The following is a 12,402-nucleotide window of genomic DNA, read 5'->3' as shown; positions in this document are numbered from 1 at the left end:
CATCAGTTGTACCAATACCAACCTTAAAAGATTGAATTGTAAAGGCAATTCATTTTTATCTGATCTTGTGTTGTCTTTTATTCTTTTTGTTGGAGTGTAGCAGCATCTGAAGTTTTGATGGTCTGCAAAATCAAACCGCACCGAAACCTATAGCCTTAAATTTAAGCAGCGTAAATAAGTCTAAAAATCTCACTTGACCAAGAGGAATTTCACTCCTGTCGACATGTTTCCTGCATGGAAAAACTTGGTTGAAAGCCAGTCTCTTGGCTAGGTTTTTCAGGTGCATAAGCATAACATAGTCTTATCTTGTTATCTTTACCTGTAGCCAAGCCACCCTCAGACAAATTAAAGGTTAGGTATGTAAAAATTAGGGCTGAAGAGTATTTTCTCTTCCTTAAAAGTAAACTCCAGCACAGTTAAATCATGTCTTAATAATGGTCCCTAGTCAAAGGAGAGTTATGGGGAAAATAAACAGCATTGTTGTATGAATGAAAAGAGAACAGCATTTAACATTAATACTGCACTTAAAAAGATATGGTCATGAGTTATGGTTTGTTCATGTATATTCATACAATAAATTTAAATGTATTATTCAAAATGAACCAGTAGCATCAGTGATGTCAGCTTATTATTATTCCCCATTTCATGGTTAAAAGGGGAAATGCATTTTGAGTAACCATTTTTTTTTGTAGCTAAAATGTTGCTGCTTTTGTCTCCAGAACAAAGTTGATTTAATTTTTTTAATGTTATTTCATTCAGCGTATATCTGTGAGAGTTAAGCTGTGCCTTCACTCAGCTATAAATTGCCTGGAGGCAAGTCACAGTATGTATTTGGAGTAAATAAAAAACAAGCTAACAAGGGTTGGAAATAGCAAAATGGTCTTGAATCATCATTCTCCTCATATAGAGCAAAATGACTGACAGAACGAGTAACTATCTCAGTAAATATTTCAGTAAAAAAAGATATGCACTAACAATTCTTGATTTAAGACTTGTTAATGCAGTCATTTTTGTACTGGATGAAGTTTGCTAGCCTCATTAACCTGATATCTTTGTCCTGACTGTCATTTTCATTAGTCCTTGATATGTTTTAATATAATTAGGTGTTGCGCCCGGTGGCAAATAATACCGTATTACTTTTTTCTTTTTCTCATTATCTCTTTGTACCTCTATGCTTGTTATTGTATCTGGGGGCTGATGACTATACACCAAACCAGATATGTTTAGTAGAAGCTCAATGGTAGCTTAATTCCCTCTTCAGTAATTATTTTATGAATGTTCCTTCAAACAGGAAATACACCTGAAAAGCTGAACATTATGGTGTTATTTCTGTGAGTAACATATGGCGACCGTAATTAAGTGTAGGGCATTCAATACACTGACGTGTTGGTGTGTGTTGGAGTTTCTATTCTGTTTATAGTGCATTTTAACTGTGGCCATTATTCCGTTTTTATACACTCATTTATTTTGTAGAGCATGCATGACAGCTATGCACGCTATCAATATTTTATCCTTTGCACATGTAGGCAGCTCGCTCCTCTAAATTTAAGTTGCTGGTTTTGTTTTGAGTGAAGAGGTTCTTTTCATCACTACAACACAATATGCTCTGCCAGTAGGAACGTGTTAATATTGCCTCAAAGTCATGGTTTACACTATGACGCATTTTTAAATGCCCCAAACTGAATTCCTGAAGAGTAGTTTGATGTCATGGTGCTGCTCTGTCAAACGAAAGTGGATGACCTACTTTTCTCTCCCTGCCTCTGAAATATTTCAGAAACAGGATTGGATAGCTTCAGCTGAAGTCCTGTGCACTAACCCAGAAACAGACTCACGCTGCAGCTATAGGCAAGGCTGTGTTTCACCACTTCACCCCCCTCCTTCCCTCCCCTCCCCTCTTTATGTTTGGCTGCTGAAAAGTGGGTGGGAATTTGTAGGGAAGCAGAGCGAGGGCATTTTAACAGATGACAGCTTTTATTGAATTCACTGTGAGTTTAGGAAGAGAGTGGATGGTAAGGGCTGATTTTCTCACTTATCTGTGAAGACATACTGTAAGTAGGCCTTCATTATTATGTGTTAGATGACCAATTCAACACATTTGGAAAATTTAACTTGTGACATTAATTTTAATATAGGTCTAGATACTTTTAATTTTCAACTCAACAAATATATGTGTGTTTTGCATAGCCTTTTAATAACATAACATCTGTTTTTTTGTGTCAGAATGGTTTGATTCATGACTTTTTGGTCTGTTAATACCTAGCACATTTGGAATAGCACTCATTCAAGATCCAGTTCTGTAGACAGATGTTACCTCTGACCTCTTTAGCGCTTGATTTAATGCATGCAGTGGTTTTGGATTGGTTACTCTGACCCTGCGGCAGTGAGCAGACTTTGCATATTGTGTTAATGCACTGTTAAGCGAAGTCCTATGCAGCATAACACACTGACTATATCTTTCAAACAGCTGGGACTGTACTGTAAGATACCACCATCTCATCAGTAATGCATATAAGATTTTTCCATAACCAGTATATGTGATATAATATGTTTTGCTAGCGTTTTGTAAGTGGCTTAAGTCACTGTGAAGATTTGGCTTTGGTAGAATTCCCGATCTGCCACATAGTATATGATACTTTGACACCACGTTCTTGTTTCTGGATGTTTCTTTTTAACGTTGCAGCATGCAGTCACTCCCAACTCTGTAGGTGCTTTAGTTGCCTGGCAACAGGAGGATGGAGTGCATGTATTTACTGTAGAAGTAAAAACCTGGGTGAAAGCTGATAATGTGTGTTTTAACAGAAGCAGGTGGTTGCTTACAGGGCTTGTCAAGATGAAACAGAAAGGCAAAGACAAGCCTGGGTGAATGGATAAGAGTGACGTACAGTAGACCGGGCTCTAACTAACAAATTAATTTGGGCCTTTGGGCGGATATGGTTGTCTTAAACAGTGATTCATTTTGAGTCTCTGTTCTGCTGCTGTTGGTTTCAGCACGAAGCCTCAATTAGGAGTATATCTTAAAAATTGCTATGTCAAAATGTATATGCCCAGTTTGCAACTGCATATTTATTGATTTTCATGACTCTCCTCAGGTTTCGAGAGCATTCTCGAGGGTCTGTTTGCTCCAGAGCTGGTAGAAGACCTAAAATTATTTAAAGGTAAGAATCTCCTCTCATTTTCATTATGATAATAGTGGCCATGGTCGTCATACAAGTGTGTGAATGACTTATGAATTAGAATTTTGTTAAGCATAATCTGTTATCTGGTCATTATGACAATGCTGCTGCATTGTACCATCTGGTACCCCTCTACATTCACTCGACAAGACAGCCCCTCTGGCTGCAGAAGAGAAGATGCCTTGTGTTCCTACAAAGTTGGTGTTTTGGATGGCGTGGGGCCAGTGTAAAAGTCCACAGTGTCCTAGGGACATTTTTACAATGCATGATGTTAGTGAGACAATATAGGGCATTATTTGGGTTTTCATTACATTTGCAGAGAGAGGACTGTCAAAGTATAAGTAGACTTTTGACGAAAGCAGTTGGGGCCAAAGGCTGCTGATAATTATGTTGAACTGAATCTGACGTACTCCTGATTCAGTCAGTCTCAGTAAAAAAAAAAATCAAAACACTTTCATTATGGCCCACTCATTCATACATTTCTGTCTCTGAGACATTGAGTTGTGCTCTGAAGAATATTTCATTTTGAATACATTATAGTTTTCAAACAGAACCGTTTTTATGATGCATCCTACATGCTGCTGGTTGTTATGTTGGTGATAATGCAGAAAGAGACAGAACCTTAAAACAAAATGTACTATGTGCAGGCATTGGAAGAACTGATATTATTTCTGTGATTTGATTTTTTATAATATGAAATGTCCATAAAATATGTCAGGGGTCGTGAGTTTATTCAATGATAAAAAAAAGGGTCCCTTAAGAAAAAAGGATGGGAACAACTGGGCTAGACGTAAGCAATGACCGCAGCCTGACCATCCTATGAGAGATGGACACTTATAAAATGTTTACAGCACCACATCCTCCTCTTACTCTGATGAAGACATTCTTTAAGTCAAAACGTTTGTTGCTGCATCTTATTAAAAGCTCTTACATAACCATGTACCAATCCCCTCTCAGCTGTCCTGCCTGTTGTGGCGGTACTGGTCTGAGCTTTAAGATTGCTAAAAATACACATTGTATAGAAAAAACTAAAGAACAACGACTTTGTCACACAATTGTATTTCATTGCCTGACATCTGTTTTGTGTCCATAGACTTTGAGCCTACAGCAGTGTCTGACTGGTCATTTGATGAAAACTGTCTGTTCTGCTGTTTGAGACGAGACAAAGTAAAGGTAAGTTTTCTCTTTCTTTCTTTACATTTTGTTGGTGTCTTTCAGAATTTCATTCAGTTGTAAATCAGTCTGAAGTGAATAAAACTGAATAAAGAAATGATTCCATGTATTATTCAGTATATACAGTATGTATCCTGTTTAATTCTGAAGACCGTTGACTTAACAGTTTTGTCATTTGACAGGAACACTTAATTGGCTTAAGCGACGAGGGGCTTGAAGATACAGCCAAACCTCTCCTGGTTAAAGATCAGACCGCAATCAGCAGACTAGAGAAACAAGCCGAGGAATTTCTCAATGCAGTCCTCTGCAGAAAAGGTGAGTCTTCATGTTCCAGTGACGGAGTTGGCTTAGTGCAACAGTATATTGAATTGTTATGACACTAATGTGCTTAGTACAACCTGTACCTGCCTGCAAACAAGATGGTGTACATATTTGAATTAAAATAGCTGCAACGACTTCATTATGTATGTTTTATTGGGGTTGTTTCAGGGTTCTATCTTATGGACGTCCAGATGTCCCGGGGCCGTTAAAAATAGGATTGGGGAGGAGGAAAATTAATTTTGGGATGAATTCGGGATGAGAGTTGAAAGAAAAATACCCTGCTAACGTTACAATGAACGCTGATGAAAATGACTGCATGTTTTGTGTAGCACACAGTTCTTATTAAACCTCATTGTCAACATAAACACACACCCTTAGCACATATTGCCGGCCTCTGACCTCACGTCAGCCGCAGCAGCAACGAGGAATTCCACCCATGTCAGTGAGGTGAACTTGCAATTATGTTAACGTTACCAGTTAGCTAATATTAGACTGTTAACGCTCGTTAACCAGTCAGCAGCTGACATTTGCATTTGCAGTGAGTGGGCTGATGATGTGCTAACTATGAGGAGTCAAAACAGCTCAAATCATGTTACTAATGTTAACCACTTATTTACTTGCTTACTCCTCTTTGTCCCCTACGGCTAATAAGGCTGCAATGAGATCTCCATCCCATTTTGTCTGTGGCAACATGCTGCGCCTCTCCCCTTGACAAGTGCATCTTGTCCAGCAGCTCCTCCAACTTTAAGACGCACAAGCTAGCAGGGCTGGTTCTAGCGTTTTGGGGGCCTTATTCAAAATCTTGTTTTTTGACCAAATGCTACTTTTTACCCATAAGAATTTTTTTTTAATTTAACTTGGCTGCATTGCTAACATCAAAATTAAAACAATCATGCAAATTTTCAGAGCCCTGGGTTGTTCTGCAGGCCTGGTACCAATCCTGTTTACCAACAATCAATCACTTGTAGCTCAGTAAAGGAATGCAGATTTAACAGTTTTTACCTCATATTTATTTCTTTTCAGATGTGCCAAATTTCTCGGACCCACACATTCCAGTAGTGGCTCGAGAGATCCTTCAGAGAATGATCCGACAGTTTGCTGCCGAATATACCTCAAAAACCAGCTCCCCTCAGGACAGTGGCTCTGATTCCCAGCCTTGCTCTGACCAAAGCCTGCCGACCCCACCCTTGCTCTCAGGGCCTCCTCCCCCCACCAGCCCTGCACACAACCAGAACCCCGTCCTCAGCAAGCTCCTCATGGCTGACCAGGATGCTCCTCTTGACCTCACCATCAAGAGGCCCCTGGCTGTGCCTAGTGAACAAGGTAGTTAAACACATCTGTAACAGGGCAGCTTATTCATGACTCCGCTAGTGCGCTGGTGAGAGGCCAGTCTGAACTTAACATTGAAACTAAATGGAGTTTTTATCTACCTTTTTTTTTTTTTTTTTTTTTAAACAGATGGAGTTCTTGACTTGTCTATCAAAAAGAATCGCCATAGCAGCAGCAGCCTGCCTGTCTGTAGTCCCTGCTTTTCTCCAGCCACATCCACGCTCAAAGGGTAAGATGAGTTTCTTTTTTTTGTCTCTTTAGTCTACAGTCTTTAAGCAGTAATGTTTTTGAGGATAAGTTACATTGCAGTTTAGACAAAATACAAAATAAATATGTGTAGTACCATCGATTCATGGGCATTAGCTGAGGCCGGAAATTTGAGTCCTGAAATTGGAGATCACTCAGCCAGTTGGTGGCTTGATGAAAATGAACAGCAACAAACAGGGTTGTGCTAACAGAAGTGTTTTTTCGCCACAAAGAAACATGGGAATGGGTTTTACCAACTGCAACAGAGGGAAATCCTTCATCTGCTGCTTGATTCTGCTTTTAAACCTCACTCCAGTGCGTCCTTGTTGATGCAGTTTGTATCATGCTGCCACTCAGAATAAATGACCTTGCAGACCTAAAACTGCCTGGTCCTCATTTTGTTGTCTGGCAGGTCACTGGTATCGCCAGCTAGGATCTGAATTGGCAGCATCTTGTTAGTTTGTGAGCTACTGTGGCTTAAAAGGTTTCTGTTAGCTCGGCCTCGTTTTTGTTCATTATTGTCTGGCAAGGCATCGGCTGGCCTGATGATGATTTACTACAAGACTAATATTCATCTTGCAACACCCTTTGACACAAAAGTCCTCCTTGAGCACCGAAGCCCTGCACGAATGAAGTAGATAGTAAATATACATCTTTATTTGAACAGAATCCTTAGAGATTCAAGCGATTCACATTTATGTAGTTGTAGAGGTGTTTAAATTAATTCTTTCACATTTGCCCGTCATGATCCTCTCCCAAGGAAAGATTGCATTCAGTTGTTTTAATCACAAAAAGTAAGCAAGTCTTGTGCGTCTATTACTATGCTGGTAACACGAATAGTTTTCATATCATACATGCTTCAGATAAACATGATTCTGCAGAGCATAGTCACTCATACCAGGTATTAGAAAATCATACATTTCCTCTGATGTCATTCATGCAAATCAGAGGGCTATATTTCAAATTTAAATTGCATTCTCTTTCGCAATTTTATCATATTCTTAGTTGAATCAAACATTTGCGGCAATATCTTAAATTAAATAGGAATTATTTTATTTTGTGGTTTTGTTCAGTTTTGTTTTTTCTTGAGCGAAGCCTCTTGATACTGTTATACCCATCTGGCCTTGAATGTGCCTATAATAAAAATTTTATAGGGATTAATTAAGCACCAGTGGCTTTGCATGCTCCTCTTCAGCTGCTTTGAGAGCTGATATGATCTAAAACTGATGATCATTCCTAGCAGAATAAAGCCGGCTCTGATTTCCATCTTACTTTGAATATGTTATACAACATGCACACTGTTCTTAGTTTGAAGGTAGTCCTTAGTTAATTCAATTTTGTTCTTGGAAGAAATACATTATTTTTTTGAATTAATTTTGATCTATCTGATAAGTTTTTCTTCCTAATGAATAGTACATTTTTTCCCTTTATGTGATCACACTTCAATTAATCAGTTACACACAACCCTCTACTGGCTTACTCTTTTATTTCTGCGCTTGTTCAGTGGTAACGTCACACACAAAATGTCAAGAGCTTTATTTGCATTAGTCATTTTGTATGACATAGTTAGCATGCCCTGCTTAACAGCTACGTGCCAAGCTGCCTTATTGTAATGACAAATAATGCCTCCTTCTGGCTATGCTTTTTGAGCCAAGACCTTATATGTACTCCAATAAATGCCTTTTTCTTTGCTTTTGTTTTTATTGTTTCTTTGCCCTTTCTTTTCTTTTTGTTTCTTATTTCTTATGTTGATGTTAACACAATTTGCATCATCACAGCAAACAAATAAAAAATTGTCAAACTTGAGCCTTTTTTTGTTCCTTAAAAGTCACTTACACAAACAGTCAGTTTTTTTTTTAAAAGATAGTGATGTTACCAAAGCAAGGTCATATAATAAAGGAGTGGCCAACATCCTCCCCTCCCCAACCCATCCTCCTTTAGAAAAGAGAAAAAAAGGCACTGTGCAAGCTCTGCTTACACCCAATTTCCTTCCATCCAATCAGGCGATCCTTGAGAGCGGGCGGGCAGGTCGGGCTGTTTATGAGGAGCCTACAGGATGGGAGGAGGAGGGAGAATATCGGCCACTCCACCCGTTATAAGGCTTCCTCATCTCTTGCATACTCGCTGCACATCAAAGAGGAGCCCGATCTGGAGAGCGACCCAGAGTCACCTCTCAGCCACAGCTCCAGACCTACTGACCTTTTCAAAAATGGATCGGCTTCCTGGAATTCAAAAAGTCATTTTGGGGCCCTCCTCAAACTCAAAACCAACAGCGAGGCTAGCGAGCACCTAAAAGACATACCCAGGTTGTTGGAAGCTGCTGGACTTTGGACAAAGGCACTTGACTATGAGAAAGGAAACCTCCAGGAGGCCTGCAGGGATCACAGCCTCTCCCTTTCTCATTCATCATCTTTTGACCTCAAGATTCCCCAGGTGCGAGTTTTGGCAACAGACGCATCTTGGGATTCCCTGTCCAACGTATATTCGGGATCAGCTTGTGAGAACGGTCTGGGAAAGGCACTTCGTTCCATTCTACCTCGGCAGATCCAGAAAAAGAGCAGTGGAGGTTTTAGTAGCTCAGGTTCAGAGAAGGAATACTGGCCTCACGACACTGACCGCAAAGCCTCGCGGGGAAGCTTTTCTTTGGATTCAGAGTCAGACAAGCAGCCTAGGAAGAAACGTGGGCGATATCGACAGTACAACACTGACCTGCTTGAAGAGGCTATTGAGGTGGTGATGGGCGGGAAAATGAGCGTGTCTAAAGCCCAAACCATCTATGGCATTCCACACAGCACCCTGGAATACAAAGTCAAAGAGCGACTGGGGACCTTGAAGCATCCACCCAAAAAGAAACTGAAGCTGATAAAGGTAGAGGAACAGGGTGTTTCTCGGTCCCCAGAGAGGAAGGAAAACTCCCAGCACATTGTTTCTGAGAAAGGAGAGAGTGCATCTGAAGAGAACGGGAATGATTTCAATGATGGAAGTCTCTCATCAAATGAGTGATATAACCGTAGAGTACTAATAATGATGTACTTTTTAACTGGACAGATTTTGCATTTGCAAGACAGTGGTAGACTTGTTTTCCCATAAAACCGTAATAGTTATAACATTTAAATCGAAATACCCATATTTATTATTAACCTATTTGATGTTCCCCCTCACGTTTGGGCAGTAATACATAAATATGTTATGACCATCTATCTTAAACACTCAAAGTGTCTCCTTGCCCTACATATTATGCCTGAAAGGCATTCTTGCTAATTAAGAAATTGAATATACTACAATATATTATCGATGATTTTCAGTTTATTTATTTAGCGTATGTTTTGAAAGAAATCATTCCTGGCTCTATAAATGTATTCTTTACACGCAGAGCCAAATTGAATCATGTCTAAGGAAGTAGCGCCCCTCTGTGTCTTCTCTCAGTACTGTTCAGAGCACTTATGTGAATATATAGTTACTGCGTATGTAGGCTCTTATGGATGAAAGTGAAGGTCTCTGTCACTGTTTTGCAAATGCACTTCTATGACTGAAATAGACACTGGAGATGTAAGAAAAAACCCAGTATGTCCAAACACTATTCTATTCAGAGTATGTATTAATTCCAAACACTATATCCAAAATATTTATTTATTGTTCTTGTCTGTTGGAATAGCATGGTGTGTTGTTCAGAACTTTACTTTTACTTTCCTCTTGAATCCAAATTAAGTTTATCTTCACAAGCATGACACGTTTGTGCCACCTATATTTTTTTTCTGTATGTTTTTCTGTCTTATATGAATGGGTTTATCTTTTTCATTGCCTTCACTGCACTCAGGATAAATTCCGATTGGGATGCAGTACTTGTCAAAGAAAATGTCCCTATCAGATAATTGATCACTGTACACACATAAATATACCTCAGTTACAGAATCATTGCCTCATGCAAGTCACCTCACGGGGAAGGATAACATGCCCAAATCCCCTTTTTTGAGGCAACATTTCAGGATGTCTTACTGACAAGTATGTGTGTCCTACTCCCCGATGACTTCACAACCTACCTTAACTAGTTATCCGTAGCATTTCAGTGCCAGGGTAAGCCTTCAGAGCATTTCAGTTCTATGTGATTCAGGGCTCATCTTTTTCAGAGTTCAGGTATTATCTCTGGGAACGCCTTTTCTCTAAGACACGAGAAAGGGCATACTTTTTCTTTTCCTATTTACGATGTATGTACGTATTATACATCTACCGTACAAACATACACATCTTGTTTTCGCCCATGGCACATGATAAAGAACTGTCTCTTCAGGTCTAATAACAACACTCGCCTGGTTTGTGAGGATGATACTCATCACGTTATCGTGACTTAATTATTCACCGTCACAAATAGTGCACTAGCTAAACTCTTGGTATAACTCATAACTCTCTAAAATACATTCAGGTATATTTTAAAATGTCTACTTCAGGTTAACAAGAAAATAAGATCAGTCCTGTGTTCATGTGAGTCTAAATAAAATCTAGGAGCAGCTTTGTCCTTTTTAGAAGCTCTTAGCTCATAAAGTCATTATTTTATAAAAACAACTTTTATCAAGCAATATTAGCAGACCGAGCCTAACGTACTGGCTGACTGTGCTAGCTCGCTAACATTTGCTAGCCAAGTTAGCCAACGCGTTAGCTGCTGTTACAATCATGCCTCAATCCACACCCACCTATTTCTGAAGTTACCATGGCAAAATTCAATGAAAATAAATGTATCGTCCCCGTGAAGAGGAAAAGTGATAATGCATCTCCTGGCTGTCGTTTTCATGCTTGGCTTGAATTATTGAACATAAAATACCATCTCGGGCTGCATTGCGTTGCACTTAAATTTGATTAACCTTATTTGATCAGATTACCAGTTTCAGACAAGTCCGGTGTTACTGTGATTATTGTTTGAAACTGTGTGGATCATAGTTTGCAAGATAGATTTGTAGCTATTTTTTTTTTTTAACTGAACAAAAAAAAGCAAAAGAAAACAGGATCTTGAAGCCAGCCACACAAGTGTTTGTGTGTGTGCGTTAACACTTTCCTTTCCTCAATTTCCTTGAGATATTTCTGTGTTAAGTGGCTATACAAAAGCTCAGGTTGATGCCATTTCCTTAAATTGAATACCACACAGAAGGTTGGGTCATGGAGCTGTCACTAAATGTAAAGATTCAGGTTAAAACCCTTTCGATCAGGCCTGTCCCCTGTCGCCATTACCAGCAATTTTCATTGAATTTTTGCCCAGTGGACTCGGCAGAGGGAACTCCATGTTTTTGACTCTGCCTCCTCCGTTATTTTGCTCTATCATGACTCCTCATTGTGCATTATCGCTTATACCTCAGGACACTCCAGAATATGGGATCATGGCCCATTATTCTTTTATCAGGTTGATGCACAGCTCTAACAAATCTTGGTTATTGTTTTTTTTTGCAAATTCTGCAGGATTTTAAATGTACACAATGTTGCTTAGATGAACGTGGATGTTTTGATAAAAGAAATGATTCCTTCACAAGCATTTAACTCAGATATTATATTTGCAGGCATATATTACATACAATTGCCTAGATTGTAAACATTTTTAAACGAGAGTTGGTCGTAACATAGTTCAGGGACTTGCACACTTTTATGTTAATAGCACTGTAACGATAATATAACTTTATGTTAGATGGTAAACCTACTGACTAACTTGTTTGGTTTCTCTTATTCTTAGTTCTATTTGTATGCTCTGAATGCAGGGATTCTTTAGTTGATTTTTTTTTTTGTATGGTTTGCATTTCCTCTCACTTTAAAGTAAAAATCGTCATTATTTGTAACCGTTTAACCACTCTAAATTGCATATAGTTTTCATATAAATTCACATAACTTCTGAATAACTTTGGCTCGGTTGAAAAATTAAAACAAAGCAGTTGCTTCAAGTACGCATGTACGATTAAGTAAAACCTCTTAGCTGATTCGCTTTCATTGAGTAATTATTCCTGCATCGACAATCATCCAGCATTACTCAAAAGCCACACTTTATTTCCTCATTCAGAGTGTTAAATGCATTTTAATTAATATATTAAAGAAATACAAGCGCTTTGGGTGTACTGACAGGTAAAACAGGTTTTTGCGCTCCTCATGTCTATTGTAGCAAATCTAATGGTCGACTACCTCATCT

The 12,402-nt window shown here is 38.9% G+C and overlaps 1 protein-coding gene across 4 annotated transcripts in view; it reads left to right on the top strand.

The window, feature by feature from the left end:
• The window catches only part of LOC141773765 (ligand-dependent corepressor), a 32,871-nt gene that overhangs the window by 10,428 nt on the left and 10,041 nt on the right, over positions 1-12,402 (top strand). For 3 of the 4 annotated variants that reach the window (XM_074645802.1, XM_074645804.1, XM_074645803.1), the window contains exons 2-6: positions 3,090-3,155; positions 4,267-4,346; positions 4,529-4,661; positions 5,691-5,990; positions 6,126-6,225. In XM_074645802.1, the coding sequence (XP_074501903.1) occupies positions 3,090-3,155; positions 4,267-4,346; positions 4,529-4,661; positions 5,691-5,990; positions 6,126-6,225 (679 nt within the window). Of the gene's footprint in view, positions 1-3,089; positions 3,156-4,266; positions 4,347-4,528; positions 4,662-5,690; positions 5,991-6,125; positions 6,226-8,245; positions 11,212-12,402 lie in introns of those variants that run through there. The other variant, XM_074645805.1, reaches the window with a different exon arrangement.

The sequence above is a fragment of the Sebastes fasciatus genome, chromosome 9 (genome assembly GCF_043250625.1).
Source record: "Sebastes fasciatus isolate fSebFas1 chromosome 9, fSebFas1.pri, whole genome shotgun sequence".
In the NCBI taxonomy this organism is placed as follows: domain Eukaryota; kingdom Metazoa; phylum Chordata; class Actinopteri; order Perciformes; family Sebastidae; genus Sebastes; species Sebastes fasciatus.
This window is presented reverse-complemented; position numbering and strand designations above follow the sequence as displayed.